This window comes from Tenebrio molitor, chromosome 3 (genome assembly GCF_963966145.1).
Source record: "Tenebrio molitor chromosome 3, icTenMoli1.1, whole genome shotgun sequence".
Lineage (NCBI taxonomy): Eukaryota > Metazoa > Arthropoda > Insecta > Coleoptera > Tenebrionidae > Tenebrio > Tenebrio molitor.
This window is the reverse complement of record NC_091048.1, coordinates 9,188,681-9,208,976: the sequence shown is the minus strand read 5'-3', so window position 1 is coordinate 9,208,976 and position 20,296 is coordinate 9,188,681. Positions and strand designations below refer to the sequence as shown.

Here is a 20,296-nt window from a genome sequence, read left to right as displayed (position 1 = left end):
CAAGTTAAGTTAATGATTTTGAGAACGTTTAAATCTTGATTTTCATAAAGGTGTGAATTATGTGTGGACCTCGCCTAGTGCAATGAAAAAACTCCCGAGACTTTATTCAACGGTCAGCACGCCGCTTGTTTATAAATCGATCCAACGATCAATATTCAGAGAGGTTATGTTGTGGGGGCTGTTATTGTCAAGGGGTATTTCATGCAGAACAGACACACGATAGGGAAAAGAGTGCAAATCTTTTTTAAGGATATGCTGAACTCTACCAAATGATAGGTTAGTTTCTTGGGTTAATCTCTGGAATTGTTTGTTCAACCTCTTCAGTATTTCCAGCTCTTCTTTTTGTCGGTCATCCACTGCTTTTTTTGCGCAGAACACTACCTGTTTCCAAAACATGTTTACGCATTTGTAGGTTTTCTGGGCAAGTTGTTGGTAAGTGCTTTGAAAGTCCGGAAACTTTTGTTGAAATTCCTCAAAAACTCGAGGTGTCGAATAGGACCATTCGCCGTTCGCACGTCTTTCTCCATTTCTGAAGTAACACTCTACAATGAAAACTTTTTGCTCTAAAGTGAACGTATTAATAGTAATCGCAAATTTTAATAGTCAATAATTAATAATGACAATTACCATTGTATTGACATTTGAATTAAATTTTTACGTGTTACCAACTGAAGCGTACCTACTCTGTCAACAGATTCTTTTACCTGCACGTAGGTATTTTCATACAGTTGAACTAATAAAAACTGTTATTGACAGTAACCACCTAATAAACGTTACCTTTACGTACTTAACACAGGATGAACTAAGTGTTACAATTATTAGTAAAAAAGATGATTTTGCTTCTCTACTTTTGTTAGTTGAAATTTAAAAATTTTCAAAACCATTGTTTATTCCTACTTTTTGTACAAAAAAAAATTAATAACATAACACTAATGGCCGGTTGCCCCAACGCTAGTTAAAGTTAACTGTAGGTTAAAATGCTTCGTTACTTTAGTTACCTATTGTTCTAACAATGTTTTCGTATGTTTTAATCTGTAGTTAAATTTAAACTCCCTTTATTTGTGAATTAAATCGTTTAAGGTTTATACTAAACTGTAGAACAACAATAAACATTGACTTCCGCAAAAATTGGTCCCCTAAATGTAGTCGTACTACAAGAAAAAGCGGAAAAAACCGTGTTAATTTTTCAAAAGGTATTAAAACGCGCATATCCATGAAACAAATGGGCATTATTGTGAAATTTTGGAGATTCCTGCAATTCCTGTTTAAATGTACCACCATTTGCGTCAATGCATTTTTCCAAACAAAACCTAAAATTATTGCTAACGTTTTGCAACATATTTGCATTTATGGACGTAAAGGTATATTGAATTAAAATTAATCAGGCATTTTATTACCAGTAATTTATTCTTCATTCATTAGAATACCTATCTTCTAAATTTCACAAAAATCGGTCCACAAATAATAGAGATATAAAACCTGAAAGCCTTAGGTGGGACACCTTGTAATTATCCAGGTACATACCTAATTGGACTAAAAGTAATTGTGTTCAATTTACTTTTCAATGTAGATTGACTAAGTTAAATACACAATACCTAGTATTTATTACTAATGACAAAAATTTAAACTTAGTAGGTAAGCACACTTTTCTTGTAATATATACTAAAAATATACAGGGCTATTCATGTAAGATGACGAGCCTGACCAGGTAAAAATGCAACCCAAAATATATTTTACAAAGCATTCACTGTGTTTTGGTATTTAAAAATTAAATCAGGAATCCAAGTAGGTATTCTATTAATTTGATAGGTACATATTGTCCATTTACTAAACTCCCGCACTGTCAAAGTGTTTGCAAGTTGCCGCACTGTCGTTCAGAGACTAGTAATTTTTACGTTAACGTTGGTGCAAAAATTAGAAATTTCAAATTTGAAGTTATGTTTAATAAATTCTGTTTCTTTCATTCAAAATATTACTTACACGAAGTGGCTGCACAAGAAGAAGGTATGGAATGTAAAAGAATACTGTTAACGGCCAGAGAGAAGCAGAATATTGTTAATTATTGTTTGGAAAGAGGAGAATTAACTCCATTAATATAACCACACTTTTGTTGTTGACGTTCTTATAACTAGATTTTGTGTACAGGCAACTGAAAAGGTATGTCACCATAGGTACACTCCAAAGAAAATTCAAAATTTTGACACTGACAGTGCGGGAGTTTAATAAACGGATAGTATATCTGTCATTGCATTTTTCGTTCATATTTAGTAGATATTTGAAAATCTTTTCGAACGATGACAGAACCGACATGATCCTTATGTACCCTACTTTTGTGATTTTAATTGCTTATTATGATAATATGTATACCTAATAGTGATCGAGCTTTATAAATAGTATTTTGGGTTGCATTTTTACCTGGTCAAGGTCGTCATCCTACGTGAATAATCCTGTATAAGTATGTAGAGGTCCCTACAATAAAACGCAATGTTTAAATTTTAGAAATCTACGCCATTTTAGCCATGGCAACAATTTTCGTTGTTTCTTCTTCATTAATTTTTTGTTGCTTCAATTGAAGCTAATTATAAGATGTTTAATTATCAAAACAAAGCAAGTACCTACATTAGGTCTTTTCGGTCCTACGACATGAGATAATTGCGTTGGTTATATGTACTTACATATATCTACTTAAGTGTGCTTATTATCTTATTTTTTTTTTCTGAATATGGCTACAGAAAGAACAGACCCACCTGAAGAAATTCATTTATGACTGATAATTGTATTAACTATCTGATAGGTATACTGACAAGAACCGTATCAGATTATTTGATAGACAAAATATTCATCCCAAAATTATGTAGATATAACATAAGGCCTCCTTGTTTTCCTTTAATTCTGATTTTGCAATTATACATACAATACATATTTCGTTATTATTATTATTATTATTGTTATTATGCATTTGTAAAGTGTATATTGAAAGATCGAATACTTAGGTATTTGAATTTACATATTTTATCTAAGCGAATGTACGTTTTTTAATTTATTGGCTTTTGTTATAATTGTTAGCTTAAATTTTGTCTGACAAATATACTCACGTGTCGCAAAAAACGAATGAATTTCAAAGTGACAATAGAGCTTGATCGGATCTGTATCTAAAACGCACCGATCGAGATCTTAACGGGCACATCTCGATGTCGCCTCGAGATAAGTAGTTTTGTTAAGATTCCTGTTTGAAGTAGATACATGTGTCGGCCGGACCATGTATTATGTATGCCGGACAAACGCTTTTTCTAAGCGACTTTTTCCACGAGATCCGTGTACCATGGCGAGCCCGCCATAAATAACTTCATCGCTCCAGTCGTCTCCTACGGGGAGACCCGAAAAACCCGTCCTCCACCCGCACCACTACCACCACCAATAACAACAACAACGACGACGACGACGACGATAACAACGGCAACAACAGGTGAACCCGTCCCCGCAACAATAAAGCACGCGTGCAAGTCCATCGACAGCTCGCAGCCTCCGTGCGAGGCTAGCCTCGGCGAGAGGCCGAGATCATAAAGTAGGCGTCACCGGAGCTAGACCTCGCCCACCTGTCAAACTGACCATGAAGTTGCGCATTAGCGCTGCTCCGGCTCTGGCTCTAACAGCACAGAGAGCGGTCCCGAAGAGGAGGTTGAGAGATGTGTTCGGGCTAGTGACGAGAGATGACATCCTGAAAAACAGACAGAGAGCGAGGACGGCGAGAGAAGAGCGACGCCGAGAGACGCCGGCGCTTACAACCTGACGAAACGTTGCGCCGATTGTCGTTTGTTCGTTCCGTCGCGGTAGTGGGGGTAAAACCGCGCTCCGTGTTGTCAGTCACTCAGTCAACGGAGGCCCTGCTTCTGAGAAGGACGCTCTTCACTTGTTCCGTGCGTTGACATTCGCGCCAACTTATCGCGGTGTGCCGCCGGTGGCAGGATAATTGACGGTGAACGGTGACATAAGTGCAAGACCTACTCGGATTAACCGACACCGGTCCGCGGCACCATGCTTCCCCGACACCCCCTAACAACGTATACGAGATTTCTGTGCTGTGCAGTGTACCACTTCTGATTGTTGTTACCACACGTTGTTTCGTTTTCTTTTCTGTTTATTTTTCTGGGAGAGATGTTAGTGGTGTTTGTTGGTTCGACCATGAACTAGTGGGCTGCTGCGATTTTCCCCAAGTCCGTCAAGATTTTGCGAAAATCGTCGACAGGATCGGGCAAAATGCCGAGACGCAAGCAGGATTGCCCAAAAAGGATGAAATGTAAGTGTTGCCGTTTCCGACAAGAGTTTCGTGATGATGCGCAAAATCAGGACGGCGTGGTGAACATGTGCTTTCCAGGATAATACGCACGGCTCTCGAAATTCGCTGAAACCGGCGATTCTCGCGCCGCATCCACCGGCTTTTCACCGGGAAATTAATCACTCCTGAAAAATATTCCCCGCGCTGAAAACTTCAAAAGCGAAAAGTGCGCCGCGTTTATTAATCTTTCAGTCGGTAAATAAAAAACAAAAATCTATCAAACTGGCTTAATAAACTGAAAAAACAAAATCGAACCGATTTACACCTCTTCCCAGGACGCGCTTAAATCACGTGGCACCAAAGTGCGACGACACTCTCCCCTTTTCCCTCAAATTCAAAAATTCCTCTTAAAAGACGCGATTCCGATTCGGACGACCACTTCGCCTTAATTAATTCAACATGGATGTCCTTCTGTGTCTCGGTGCACTTAACTGAAATATTTTCTTATCGTATTTTACGCTAATTCCAATTAATGCGGAGGAATTTGCACCTCAAGGAAACTCCACTTCTAATTGAAGTGAGTGTGATTTATGTTTTCGCTGAAAAAAGTTCGATTGTAAAGTGGACTTATCAAAGTCCTTGCTCAGTAAAAAAGATGAAATCAAACATGTTAATTTAAATTGCCGTCATAAATCTACTGGAACTTACCATGTAATTTGAATTTTTTCCGTTTCTAGTTGGTTGGGAAATATCGCATGGTCGGAATTTGCATCAATAAAATTATGAGCACTGCATCACAGAAAATCCTATTTTGAAGGGGGTGGAAATCGGAAAACGAATCTTCGATTGTCGACGAGCGAAAATTTGAAAAAAACTGAAAATTGGTCAGGGCATTGGCCTACCCGAAGCCTGATCCAATTAAGTTAATGTGATGTGATACGATCGCCGTCCTTGAAAAATAAATAAATTATCCTCAAGTCAGCCATTTCTAGAAATAGCCGTTGATTTAGTGTCTAACGTTTGTCTTTCTGGTTCCACGATAAAACGAGACGATGAATCTAAATACAATAAATTTCGTCAAACAGTTGTTGTGCTGCCATTATGCTTTCGGTATTATTAATAAAACACTGGAAAATGATTATAAAAATAGAGACGTCCCAGCGTTGGCACTATAAAAATGACAATAAATCAAAAGCATTTCCTAAACAACACGACCAAAACTCCCCGTGTATTTTTATAGTGCCCACAAGAAATTTTTTATTTTCTGACTGGATATATTAAGTGTTATCCTCGTATATTGTCTTAATAACAATCGAGTCGAATTAAATAAATCCAGTTTCTCTTAATTATCTTCTTATAGATATTAGTCGCCCACGGTTTACAAATACAGCGATTTTATTGGAATTTATTGGCAGACAATTTTCTGTTTATTGTAAGATCCAATTTATAAATATGTCTCTATTTAATCTCCCGATTTATTAAAACTGGCTATTTGTTCATATCGATTTCTCAACTGTGACTCACGATATTCCACGTTTTATATTGCCATGCAATCCTTGTTAGTTATTTATACATATTTATTATTGCTCTGTGCCAGACCGGGCATCAATAACTACCAATTTTTGCAAAATCCATAAAAACCAATTTCTTGACAACGCTCGCAATCAACATAATTTGTCGACTTGTCGCCACTGAACATTTCATCGCAAATTTTCTCAATACTGTCGACTGTCACACAATTAACACTAATAGATTCATTTCCTTTCCCGTTATGGCTCGCACGAACATTTATATTAAAATCTCGACCTTCAAGATTTTTCAGGAACATTCATGAGCCAGAAATTTCTTCAACTTTCTCCGAAACGCCACACAGTTCTTGCTCGATCTTGGTCCCCACAGTTTCCACTTAATTTACCCTCGATATGTTCGATTTTATAGCAGAGTAGTTTTTTAAAGACATCAAACACTCGCTTCCCGTCACGAATTTCCAAATAAAAATCGTTCGTTTCCTCCACCTGATAATTGCGGGGGCGAGGACGGCGGCGTTTGACGGCGGGGAAGCCGCAACACGAATTTAATAAAATTAAGCATAATTTATGACAGTTTGAGTCTTCTTAGCATATATCTGATTTAATCAAATTTGTTTGGAGATATTATTCAAAGCGCGAAGCTCCGTGAAATATGGGCGAAATTATTATTTTATTTTCCGAGTATTTTTAACCGGAATTTATCGTCATCTTTGACAGCTCTGCTGTACTTACTTAATCTGCGATTTTTTAAGGCTCAACGCATTATTTAAATTTACTCCGGTGTTCGGCCAGGGTGCAGGAAATTCCGGCTTTGTGTTAATTTTAAACAAGCCTAGAGATTTTGGCAAGATTGCACTGGCCGGACACATAAAGATTTTTGATAGGATCTTGCGTGCGCAATGCGCCCTAGTGCAAGAAATTATGGAAATAAGCGTTAAACCCGTTGATAAATCTACAGTTAATATGCCACTTTTCCCAACCATTAATAAATTTAATCATACTTGTGGGTGCAATATAATCACATTTTTCAAAAATCAAAATCGACGTTAAACTTGTTGCGAACGGAATTTATCATCCGACGTAATAGAAAGTAAAACATAATTTTAAGTAGGGTAACATAAGTAATCCGATTATTGAAAGCTTGCGCTTTATATCGGCAAGACTTACGATAGCCGCATTATTTTGCAGATAAATAAATCGAGAATTTATTCGATAAATTTGCGTTTGTTGTACTGCAATTCCGGGAGAATCCCCCCCGGAGTGCAGGAGTGATAACATGGAAAACTTGAAATTCGATCTAATATCCAAAGACTGTTGTTGGAACTGATACAGTAAAAAAAAATTGAAACTTCTATTTTTAAGCTTCATCCTGTAGTTCATGTTTGCACAATATGATGTGTCTATAAAAGAACGTAGATCAAGAGTTCTGTGGAATTGTTCGGCTCTATAATTTTATTGTATCGAACTATGGCCAACCGTTGACTGTCAAATCAGATGTCAATTGTCAAATGTAAAATTATTAAATCATAGTATCAGTTGTGAATTGAACGTCTTAGTTGTTTTGCTTGTGATTTTGTTTAATTTTGTATTTTCTAATTACTTTTCATCTTACAACAGTCTATGAAAAACCTGTCATTATTAAATGGACTTACATAACCTCTGTTTTTTTTTTAATGAAATATACTTATCAGAATTCCACAGGACTCTTGATGTACGTTCTTTTAGAGACACTTTGTACAATACATATTTGTCAATTCTTACATAACAATTTCTCAAAAAATTCGTTATGTAGTGCAGTAAAATAAAAAATGTGAAGTAACGTGTCACGAACACGTCGGAAATTGTTCCTGAGGGAACTACGTCCTGCAGAAAGTGGTTTTTATTTAGTATTTCAGAATGCAGAAGTATATGAGCTGTCATTCGATCCAATATTATTTATTATAACTGAAATAAAATAGCTGAAGAATTCTCTTTCCAAACAAAAATAATCGGAAGATGGCAAGGAATCAAAAATATGTTGACCCAGAATATTTTAAAGAATTTAATCTTAGTAACAGGTGTTTTTTGGTATTGATAAACAATATGTAAATTCAGAGGTCTGAAATGGTAGGGTGGGTTGCTCTTTTGCAGTGTATTTGTTTTGTCTTCAATTCGTGAGAATTTATTGGTAGAATGTTATTGGATGTAGTGGACTAAACATACAGAAGCTCGGAAAAGGGGGGCACCATTTTCTCTTCGTCTTAAACTGATACCATGGAGGAATAAAATAATGAACGGTGACATAATTTGAATAATGTCTCTGTTGTACATAAATCCTCGTATAACAAATATTGAGTAGCCTTCAAAATTTATGATGCAAATATGGAAAATAAATAAAAAATATAAACGTAGAAACAGTGGGATTTTAATTTTTTTTGATTATTTTTGTATGCGGTTCAATTTGCTAAAATCCGGGAGCGCTCCAGAAATGGCGGTCATTTTAGTTTACGTTCAGGAAGACGTTTAAAATATTTGACCAAGTCAAAGAAAATTTTTTGGCAAGGTTGATCCGAATTATCATCAAAACAAACGTGAGGCACATTTTTTGGAGGGTCTGACATAAAAAAAACTTTTCTTAAATATTTTGAAGAAAAGTTGAATTTGTTCTTAGATGAATCGTTTATTTAAGACACGGTTGAGAGAAGAACAAAATTGTTACTAATAAAAAATGGCATACTAAACTGAACCAGTTGGACTACTGTAAAAACCGTTTAATGGAAATCATAGAATCTTCAGTATTCCAAAAATATCACAGTTATGTATCAAGAACCGAGTTTTTATTTTCATTAAAATAAAAATATGAATGGGCTGCCATTACGGTAAAATCTTTTTTTTTTCTTGCTGTTTATAAAATATACTCTATTTACTTGTGCACTTGTGAGCGAAAAGTTTATGTCTGATTTGACGAAAGCTCTTGATTTATCTGAGATATTCTATCGTGTTTTGATTTGGTGCTTCATGTTTTTCCCTCTGGGAGGTGTGTGCGGCATTTCGCTGCAGGTAATAAACAAATAGGTCGCGATAAGGGTTGTAAGTTGAGAACGCGTCGTGTCGAGTATTCCTATCACAAATCCATCACGTATGAAAGGTGGTGTTTCTCACGGTCGTCGAGGCAACCTATGTGAAAATCACACAAACTTTATCGTGGGTGTTGTAAAGCTGAAGTTTATTAGGGGTGTGTAAATTTCCCGAGTTAAGTCTAGACGGCGTATAAAATTTCCGAATACCTATCACGGTGGAGCACAAATAGACATCATCTGTGAAGTTAGTATGAATGGTGTTTGGAGGATGAATGGGGTACATAGAGTACAACCATGTCTCACGCACACGCTCCGGGCTGATATCGACCCGGAGCACGCGGTCCTGGCCTGCCTTCAGCACGCCTGAAAACAGCTCTGAAAAACCTCGGCAGACGTATTGTATCAAAACAACTGCTGGAATTGTTGGAGAACTCAATTATCTCCCTCCTTTCTCTCCCGGAACGCGCACACACTGTCATGCATCGTGATGTGTTTACTGGTGTCTGTGGTGCGTGTGTGCGTGAAATGTTTTGCTCCTGCCAACTTGATCGGGAATGTTTATTAATTATTCGGGCTTTTATTCGGCGGCGGAGGGTGTATTTTTAATATTTGACGTGCCACCGGTGCTTCCGTCGCTAACCGACCGGACAATCAATCATCTGTCATTTTTTACTCTCGATTGTTTCATATTGAATACACCTTGCTGCACCCTCCGGTCGTCCTCTTCTATCGCGCCGCCGCCACACTAACTCCCTCTTTATTCCATAAAGGACTACCAGTATGTATGATAGAGCTAATTTATCAGGTGTCAGCATGACAATGGTCATCAGTCGTGGTCGCGTGACATTTTGTAACAACTGCAAGCAACCTACTATCAAGACCCAGACTGCTAACGTTATTTTCACCCATTGTTAGAGTGACCCCGCTATAAATATAGGCTAGGATGCACCAGCAGTAGCCTAATGTATGCACACTCGTTATTCATGTAACAAACTACGAATTTTTTAGCCTACTAATTATACCCCCCGAGCTAAATGCACGCCAGATAGACGATACTTATCGATGACTCACCGACTCATATTTACCTTTAAACGGTTAATATATTTGTTTTCGGGATTCCACGAAAACGGGCATGATTCTGCCAGGAAAACAGAAAATCAATACCAAACACTTTTAAATAAGAAAATTTTAAAAATGCTTCCACTTCCCTAGAAACTATTTTTATTTTACTATTATCATGCAACTAGTTTCCGCCTAGAACTTCTCACATATACAAGGTGGGAAAAATAATTTTTTAAATTTAATTTTTTTTAAGTGGTTTTAATTTTTTAGTGCGGCCATTTTATGTGAAAAGCGCTTCTTCAAAATTTATGAAGAACCGGATTTTTCCCCGAGCCTGTGCATTTGTCGAAGACTTCCATTAACTTAATTATCAAAGTATAAGGTACCTAGTTCTGTTCGATTTTTATTTGTTAATAATTAATACCGTGACATGACAATTGGGAGTTAAATAATTTATTTTTATTGAAGAATGTACACGCGACTTGTGCGTAAATGAAAACAAAATAGTCAAATGGAAATTAGTAGTTACTACATTAGTGTGAAAATTAACGCCTCCAAGCTGTGTTTCTGCGATTTGTCATTAACATTCAAGGAAAATTAATTGGTTTCAGTACAATTGTTACAACATTAGTTTACGCGGAATTTAATTAAACGTTAACCTTTAATCTGGTGCGACTTTAAGGCCAAGTAAAGAATAGGAACATTTTGATTTTTTGCATGTTGTAATCAGTACTGTCAGCCCTGATTAGGTACTCCTGCAGTACTACAATTTTTAATATAACATAACAAAAATAATTTAAATGTCAAGGCCTACTTGAAGTGGGTAGTATTATTTACTGTGTCTCCTGTACCTCCAGCTATACTCAGTGTTACTTTTAATAATAATTAGCAAAAATAAGACTATTTTAATATCCATTCGTTAGTTTGACTCAAGTTTAAGTGGAATGAAATATCGGGTGTTCATTTAAATTTGTCCCCAAAGTAGTGCGCGTTGAAGAGTAGATTGTGAACGTACCACGAATGACAGATCCCGGACCAGCTGTTTAAATCTAACCTCACTTTCTGCGTTGTTTGTGTTTTTACTCTGCAGACTGACGAGTGGTGCGTTCACAATCGACTCTTCAACGCATTTAATGAACACTCCTAGATATATTTTTAATGAAGGTTTCACTTGGTTTATAAAAAAAATCTGTAACAACGATGGTAGTTTCCAGGCATTGAAACCTTTTTTTTTGGAAATATCTTCATATTTTCGTTGTTACTTCTAACAATTCTTTCATACATTCCCGCTGTTGATAATAAAATAAGTGGTAAATCCTATTCAAATATTTTACTTTTATTGAGATGATAATTGAACTTCTAGAACTCACTGAGGTACTTATCATGTAGTACTACTTCTGATCAAAAAGTCAAAATGGTTTTTTTGTTTTCACTATTGGAGCGTTAAATAATGAAATACACTTTTTTCTCAGTAATGTATTGCTTTTCCGGATCTGAATAATTTATTATTAGGAAAAGTAATTAATCTATATTTTTCTAATAGAAAGCTGAAAGCGTTTTCAAGGTAAGAACAGATCTACGCACATCTGCTAGCAAGTGTCGTACCTACTGCCCTACGTAAATAATATCTTTAAAAATACATTTTTATTGTCTGTGTGGAGAAAAGGCTGAATAGGGTTTATAAATTATGCCTTGACAAACTAGAAGACAGTGATTAATTAAAATCATTTTATATAAAATTATATTTATATTTTATGAGGTCCACTAAGATAATTTTTGGCGAGAGACTAAACATTTGTCGAATTATTCCCTCTGAATTTGCTAAAAATTAACTGAACTAATTTTCGATATTCTTTGTTGATTACCGTACAAGCCAAGTGTATTTTCTAAACCAACTTTGAAATTTTGAAGATATTCGAGTTTATGGATGCTCAAGGGTCTCAACAGACCTCTATCTATCACGCTTTTGCAGTTTATAAGAACTCCAGTGGAAAAACTCGAGATGAAGTCTTACTTTAGTCAAGTTGTTAACCGTGTGTATACCGGAAATTGATTATTGCGAATCCCACCCCTCATCCCAGTTCATTACCCTCGTCCACTCTATTCTTTTGCTCTGGTGTAGTAAAGGGTTTCTTTTTGCGACGACATCCCAGCCGCCTCTAAAAATATCCTTTCGGTTGTTGCATGCGATCGCCATCGTCGCAGAACTGCCATCCAGACCTAGTCAACTGTAGTTCGCCGGGTCGCGGGAGCGGCGTCGTCCGCCGTCCCCGACGTCGCCCCGTAAGTATCCCACTTCTGAGCTGTCCGTCTCCCGTCAGCGTCAGTGCCTCCGATCGATCAGTCTGTGGCTCAAAGCAATGCACGCTCAGGTCAAAAGACGTCTGCCCGGGCAGCGACAACACCCTGCTTGCCACGCCGCCCCCCTCGTTGCCCCCATTCCCTCACGGTTCTGGACTTGACGGACGGACAGCACGTCACACGACATTTCAATCTCCGACGTCCGCCGCCGCCTCCGGCGAGATTGGACATCTTTGATGTTTTAATTAGTTTTCGTCTTTCGCCTCGCGGTGAGGGCTGCTGGTGGCACGGGCGGCCAGGTTGACGAGATGCCAGTTGCCCCATTTGTTTCCGTTTTGGGGTCGCGATTCGGACGTTGTGTGGAATGCGCAAATACGCACCTTGCCGGGGAGTTCCCCGGATGTGACCTCATCACGCCACGGCGCTTTCCAGGTCTTAATCATCTTGAATCATTTTTGCAGAGGTAATCTACAAGCATTTCTTACAATTAACACATCTTTCGCAGAATAAGTGTTTTTATGCGCAACTGTACACCATTCGGAGGAGTTCCTTGGATTCATTCATTTTTAAATTTTTCCTATTAACTCTCTTCTACAGGGTGTGGCAAAATTAACGTATTCCAAGTCGGGGGTCTTGTAGGGAAAAATCTCAGGAATCTCGAAAAAATAAAATAAAAAATATAGGGGGGGGGGGGTCTTTACAAAGATATATGGGTCTGAACTTTTCATAATGTTTTCTTCAAATAAAAAATATAAATGGTTAACATTCATTTTGAAATATGGTGAGGATGATTATGTTAAATATTAAAATATAAATGAAAAGACATTTCTTGAAAAAACAACTTTATCTCGAAAAAATAACTTTATCTCGAAAAAATAAAAGTTTTATTTTTCCAATTTTTGTTCAAAAGGGAAGTACAACATAGCTAGAATATTAATCAGGTACTTTTGAACAAATATTGGCAACTTTGATATTTTTTTCAAAGTAACAGCAATCTTTTTTTTTACATTTTTACTTGGTCAACAGGATGTCCCCTATTAAGCCCCGAACTCTTACTTATACTTATAAAAATGCTTGTCAAAAATAATAACATAGTTTTAATTTGGAACGCCTCAACTCTGTAAGAGTTGGATGTTTAATGTTTTTCAAATCTTATCAGAAATTCACTATACTTTATTTACAAAACAACCGATTGCAATTGTACAAGCTTATCAGTTCCAGCTATTGTTCCAGTTAGTTAAAATGTATGGTTTTGCACTTTGTAATAGATTTCGCGGTTAAAAAATCAAAATGGACATTTATTTGGTTGGTTAAACAATGCAATAATCTTTTTCCCTTTGTGCATATCAAAAATTTTACACACATTTTATCACATGTTGAGGAAATTCTTGAATTCTGAATTTAATAAAAATTACTCTTTTTCTAATATTAGTGAAGTTTGGCTGGGGAGTAAAAATGGCAAGGACACCAATTACGACCAGAAATGCCATTACTATTGTCTTTTATTTTACTACTTCTTCAGTTAACTACGTTTTTATTAAGTGTCACTTGAATTATAACGAAAACGAAGTACCTAATCAATATCTTAATTATTATTTAGTTTAGGATGTGCAAAAAAAAACAAATGCAATCTGTGCTTTCTATGTATAAGTCTGGAAAACAAGGGAGTAAAGTAGAATTTGCTTTTTTAAATATTTTTTCACGGAATATAACTTTAACTACAAATTGCAGTACCTATCAGTGGATATTCTTATATTTCTGTAAAATAATTTTCTTGTTCCAGCTTTTCGTAATCAGCATATTTTTCATAAAATTCAGTAAATATATACAAAGCGTCTATAAAAGAATGTAGGTATATCAAGAGTCCTGTACGTTTGATTTTCGCCGCTCTGTAGCATATTGTGGTACCAAATATAAAAACAGAGGTTATGTAAAGCCATTAATGACAGGTTTTCACTAAAGACTGTTGTAAGATGAAAAGTAATTAGAATACAGAAAAGCTGAAGAAAATCACAAAGAAAAGACTCATAAATGACGCTAAAACTTAATAGTTTGACATTTCACTGTTGACATCTGATTTGACGGCTTCAATGGTTCGACATAGTCACAGAACAACGACATAGTCCGACACAATAAAATTATAGCGCCTCAGAATTCCACAAGACTCTTGATATACTTACGTTCATTTATGGACACTTTGTGCTATTTGCTAGCAACACTTTTAAATTTGTTTTATTGATTGTTTATGTATAAAAGATGTTGTATTTCTTAGAGTTGCATCAATCATGATGAGCACATTGTTGTAGAAAATCCATAATATAAAATTTCCACTCCCCACAGAATAACTCACTTATTTATAAAATTTTCTACATATGTAGGTACGAATTTGTCACCTCAGAAAATTGTAGTAATTTGACTTTACGTACACTTTTAAAACATGGCTCTCCTACAATATGTGGCTATTTTTCAATAGAGACGTGGTACGTGTCCATCTCTTGACGGTTTAATTTTGAGTAGGCAAGGCTGGAGAACTCTTGTTAAAAGCTTTTCGGCAATAAAATTATTTCGCTTAATGTTAGTAAATAGTTTGAGGATGTTTACAAAGTCGATAGGTCTACTAGAGCTGTTTGAATAAATTAAAATCGCATCTAACATTCTGTTTAATGTTGGATGTTGCTTGACATGTCCATCTTCCACTGCATTTGCCCTCCAGGACTTGTCTTCCGCGTCGTGATGGTACTTTTAATGACGTTGACAAGCAGAGAGTGTGAATCTGTCGTCGACATTATTAAAATTTAGTCTGTGCAAGGAAATTCAGCTGTGTGCACTTATCGATTGGCGCTTTTACTTTCGAAAGCTTTCCCGCCACCTATATCGCTCTCGTCCTCTTCTTAAGCGTCCGCGCCGTCATAAAACGATTTTATTACTCAATAATAGCACATCGTCCGTACCGATCATCTCTTAAATGACAGGGTACAACACCAGGCCAATATCCAAGCTGATGTTGTCTTGAAATTTTTAATTCGGCCCAAGCATGTGATTTGGCAAATTGGCCCGATAGTCCGATATAAAACCCGCCGTTGCCGCAATTTTATGTCGTTCATGAGGATTTAGCCAAAGGAATATTGAGGGATATCCTCGTGGAGGGTGTCCATCTCATCGGCTGGCTCGCTCCAAGGCGAATGTTGATTAGTTTGACGTGTAATTTGAGGATACGGATCGGTTTTTATTGCTTGAGTAAATGCCACCTTGATTGGCCTTAATGGGGCTGAATTGCCAGTTTGTACCCTGTAGGACAAACAAAACACCGAAAATCGACGCCGATCGAAAGAGACGAACCCGATTACTATTCGGAATAATCATAGGCGGCGGCGGCGATGATGGATTCTGACGGGTCTTCGCTGCCCACTTCATTGTCCAGTACCATCTTGGTGCGTGGGTCGGGTGCTCGCACCCGTATTCATTTAATTAGTCGTTTTCGTTGATTGGAAGTTTTTGTGTGTCCATCACGAGGTACCACCGAACTAATCGCCGCGTCTGCGGAGTTGCTTTTGGCGACAGGTTCGGTTAATTGGCAGTTAGGTGAGTGAAGGATCACATGTAGGAACAAAGAGGAGAGGACGGTACCATCTCTTGTTCGCTCTAGCGTGTTGCCTCCTCCGTACCGTGGAACCAGTTTCGATGCAAAAATGCACGCGGGATATAAGTTATCAGCAGCGATCGCGGACTGTTCCGCCATTGCAGTTCCCAAGACACTTTTACAGTAGGAAATCATCATTTACATGAAAAGGAGTGACATGATGGATAGCACTTAATTACTGTGTGAGTGACACATATTTCAGTATCAATTAATTTCTTGTGAATTTCCGGCTTTGAACGATTTAATCGATGGATTCCGTTGATGGGCACAGTTAGCAATTCGACGGTGGAAAAATTGACGAGCTCGTAAGGACTTCCTTGGTTTCGTGGATGGCAGGATGTGTCACCAGAAACAAATCGCCAGCAGAAGACGTCGCTCTCTCTCGATCATTTTCAACGAACAACACGAATTAGCCATTCTAGCAATTTTTAACGAATAGATATCCATTGTTTAATATTTCCAGTGCAATGACCATTACGGTAATAACGTTTAATGTTGGTAATAAGACGAGGCACCCAGAATTATTTATTTAGATGGTTTCTAGTCAATAAATGTCGTTTTACAACATCTGATTACGCATAAGGAGAACTGGCTTTCCAAAAATTAAAAAATATTAATATTAATACGTGAAATACAATATGCCATAAATAATAAGATTTTTCACCTGTGGACACCCCAGAAAAAATTCTTAACTGTTGTGGAAGGACAGCTGTATTAATTTTGGTACTTAATCACGATTATTTATTCGGCGTGTCAGCAGAGATGTTGGAACTAGTTTCAGCCAATTTTCTTAATGTGAGGAAAAACTAAACCGATTTTTTTTAGTCAAATCTTCAAACAATCCCTACGCCATGATCAATTAGAATTATCTTGACATTATTTATGTTTGGCTGCTGCTCAAAAATGTTCGTATTTTTATGTAGAAATCTACTGTTGTATAAGTTTTATTCTTTTAAGAGCTAACTATTTTACCCGATCTTAAGAACTAGCTGCTACATGTTTCGTTGAAAACAATTATTTTCAGTTTCAGACATATTTCATTTTGAAGAACATTCAGGTGTAGTTAATCGAAATAACGGAATCATGCACCAGTAGCTCTTGGCATTAGTCAAATGAGGAGCTTTACAGCTACTTTACACCAAACAAGTTATCTCTTATGCTTAATTACCTCATTAAGCTACCAGTAATTTATATAAATCCAAGTAAATGGTCATCTTAAAATTTTTTGCAACAATCTGAAAATCAGTTTTACAAATGGGTTGTATTAAATGAGGCAAATAACAAGATTGCTACACAGCTTATTGTCTTTTTGGCCAACGATTACAAGGAAATTTTGTTTTAGTTTGTAACAAATTGATATAAGTTTTTTATGACCTTATCTTTCTAGAAAGTTGGGTCGATTACAATTAATTTCAATTTCGAATGTACTGATTCCATGATGCTGTCCTTGTGAAATCTTTTCAACTGATCTGCATGGTTTAAAATAATATTTAGGGCGTTCCATGTGAAAATAAAGTTGTGATAACTTGCATTAAAAGTAAGTAAAAAAAAGAAGCAAACAAAAACGAGTGGAAGTGAATTCAAAATTGTTATATTTGATCAGTTTACATTAGTTTTCTAATTATAGTTGGCGCGGCGAACCAGTGGAGTAGTCACGAGGTATTAATGTGATAGTTCGAACCGATGTCATGAAAAGTCTGATTTACACTGCCTCGTCAAATTTGAATTTTGTGCGGTAAATTTAAATCTTACTACTTTAAGAATGGATGGAAATTTCGGCTGCGTGCAGTGAGCTGCACCATACTTCTTAACGCGCGCCCAATAGGAAACCAGCCCTCGAAAATTACGTGAAGACCAATTTATTACTCTATAATAATTGTATTAATTTTTGCATTTTTTGCACTTATCAAAAATGACGCTGACATTCTTTTAGATGAGAAAAACAGCATTTTTTTCTCATATTTGGTGTGGCGAAAAGTATTTTATTTTAAACCCAAACAGATTTTCACTGCATTCTTAGGAACTAGGTATTGTTCTAAAAATAAATTAAATAAATAAGAACTGTTTGAAGCAACACGTTTGAATCGTTGACAAATTAATTAACTAATTTAAGTCTGTTTGAAATGCCTATTGTCGACAACTTGGCACTTTTCCAATCGATTGATTAAACTTTCTAATGATTCTGACGAAAATTGTCAAAATATTTTTCCAACAATGACTTTATTATACTTCAATTATTTAGTGAATACCCAACTTTATAGAATAAAATCTGGAGATTCTGCGGACATCTGATTTTATCATTAAGGTTTACTTGTATGATAAAAAACACTTGACGATCTCGTCGTGGTCAAAAAACTGGTTGGAATTTCTTTTTGAGATGTTTCTACAACGCAACCTGGATTCATGACTTTCTTCTTACGACCCACGAAGTGCAACCCTGTTGAGTTTTTTGACGGTTGACGTGTGTTGCTGTTGGTTACGGATCGGCTGCGTGAATGTTGTTAGATCCGCAATATTCGCTAATTGAGATTTGCAAATTGCGATTCGATTAGATAGAGAATCAGTGAAATAACCGTGCGGTTGTGTGGAGTTGTTTAATGAAGCGTTGTGGGGAGCGTTCAGTGTTTTTTTCCCTTTTGAATGCTCCGTCCCTGGTTTTGTTGATCTACTCGTAGAAACCGGGAGCTCGTGCTGTACCCATTCAGGCGCATTATGAGGCTATAAGACGCATCTCCATATCAATAGGGTCGCCGCACACACCGCAGAAGGCCTACTAAGCCGTTGTACTAGGTTTTTATGGCCGACATAAGGAAGCCTACAAGTGCTTGACAAATTATCGGGAAATCGTCAGCTATTCTCGCCATTCCGACCACTGAGAAGTTTTCTTCGCGTTATTTTTCATGGCGGACACGGCGCGACTTCCGCTACCGACAATTAATCTACAATACGCATCTGGAACGTCGCTTTTGCCAAAGTGTTTGTTATTCAATAGCTCTGTTGCATCCGATTTGATTCTTTTTATTTATAAGAGCCGAGATTAATTATTCTGCTTCGGAATAGAAATATTTACTCGCGGTGAATTTAAACAGAACAGGTCTTTATTGGGCGGTGGACGGTCGCTTCATAATTCAGCAGATGGCGAAGATAGGGAGGAAAGGGAGCGTTTGTCCAGGACATGCAAACGTCACACCATCACTCACTTGCTTTGACAGACAGACCAGTACGCTCGTAAATCAGACGCACCTGAGACATACTACAAGGTCCAACTGTCTCGATAATAGAGACATATGCCGCATAATTGCGGCCTAATCACCATACGGACCTGGATTGTGCAGATCCTCAACGTTGATTAGGTCCTACATGCGAGGGGTGTTTTCCTAGACGCCGGTCAAGAAAAAACCGTGACCAGTTTTCACTTGACATTGCTAACGAGCCTCCCAAAATAAAAACTTCTCTACTAGTGATTCTGACACGAACGTTGCATAAGGCGTCAATAAAAAATATTATTTGTAGTCGTTTTGTTAAACAACAAAGGGCTAAGCAAAGACCTTGAGGGTACGCTATGCAGCTACGGTTTACAGTGATGACTTTTATATTATCTCCTCTTTGTATAATTTTTTTTCTCATCACTAGACATAAAAAATACTACTTCTTTATAATTTCAAACTGTCAAGAATTGCATAAAAAAACTTGTGGAAAGGAATTCCCAAATATTGGTGAACATATTTTACCATGTTTATTCTTATTATGCTGATGCTTAAAATTTATATTTATACATAAAGTTAATATCTTAGCTTCCTCAACGGTTTTTGTGGAATTAAGAAATGCGTTTTCATAAAGAGAAATACAAATATACAGTGTGAACATAAAGTTTGGAACAAAATTCATAGTAACGTTATGTGATGTTTTTTGGAAAATTGCTCGGACAGGTCGATTTTATTTTGAAAAATGCCATCCTGTGACGTACAACTTGTTTAATTGGTTTTTGCGCAATGACGTCATCACCAATTTTCTTAAATGACAACCCCCACTTTTTTCTTCTCTTTTTGATAGACTTTTCTACTACCTAAACGACGAATGAAAAAAATTGGTACCTTACATAACAATTTTTTTGAAAAAATGGCAATTTTTATTTAAATTTTTTTTTTTTTTGTATGGGTTTATTTAAAACAGAAGGTTTATTTTAATCGACCAAACAATTTAGAAGATTTATTGCAGCGAATTCGCTCTAAAATGGAACGAAAAGCCCTGACATTATTGAGCGCAGTGTACAAAGTGTTGGTAAGTGCCAAATGGTTGGCAGGGAATAATTTCAACATTTGCGTTAAACTTTATTGTTAACCCTAGGTGGTTGTTTGTATTTGTTTGAGGTCAATTAAAATTTTTACACGAGTTTTTACATTAAAAATTAAATTAATTTTTTTAAATA

At 36.7% G+C, this 20,296-nt stretch overlaps 1 protein-coding gene across 2 annotated transcripts in view; it reads left to right on the top strand.

Annotated features, from left to right (window-relative positions):
* The first annotated feature begins 3,658 nt into the window (after positions 1-3,658).
* tio (tiptop) overlaps positions 3,659-20,296 on the top strand; it is a 150,689-nt gene continuing 134,051 nt past the window's right edge. The window contains exon 1 of one of the 2 annotated variants that reach the window (XM_069041743.1): positions 3,659-4,297. In XM_069041743.1, coding sequence (XP_068897844.1) covers positions 4,258-4,297 — 40 coding nt within the window. In that variant the 5' untranslated portion in view covers positions 3,659-4,257. The remainder of the gene's footprint in view (positions 4,298-20,296) is intronic. The other variant, XM_069041745.1, reaches the window with a different exon arrangement.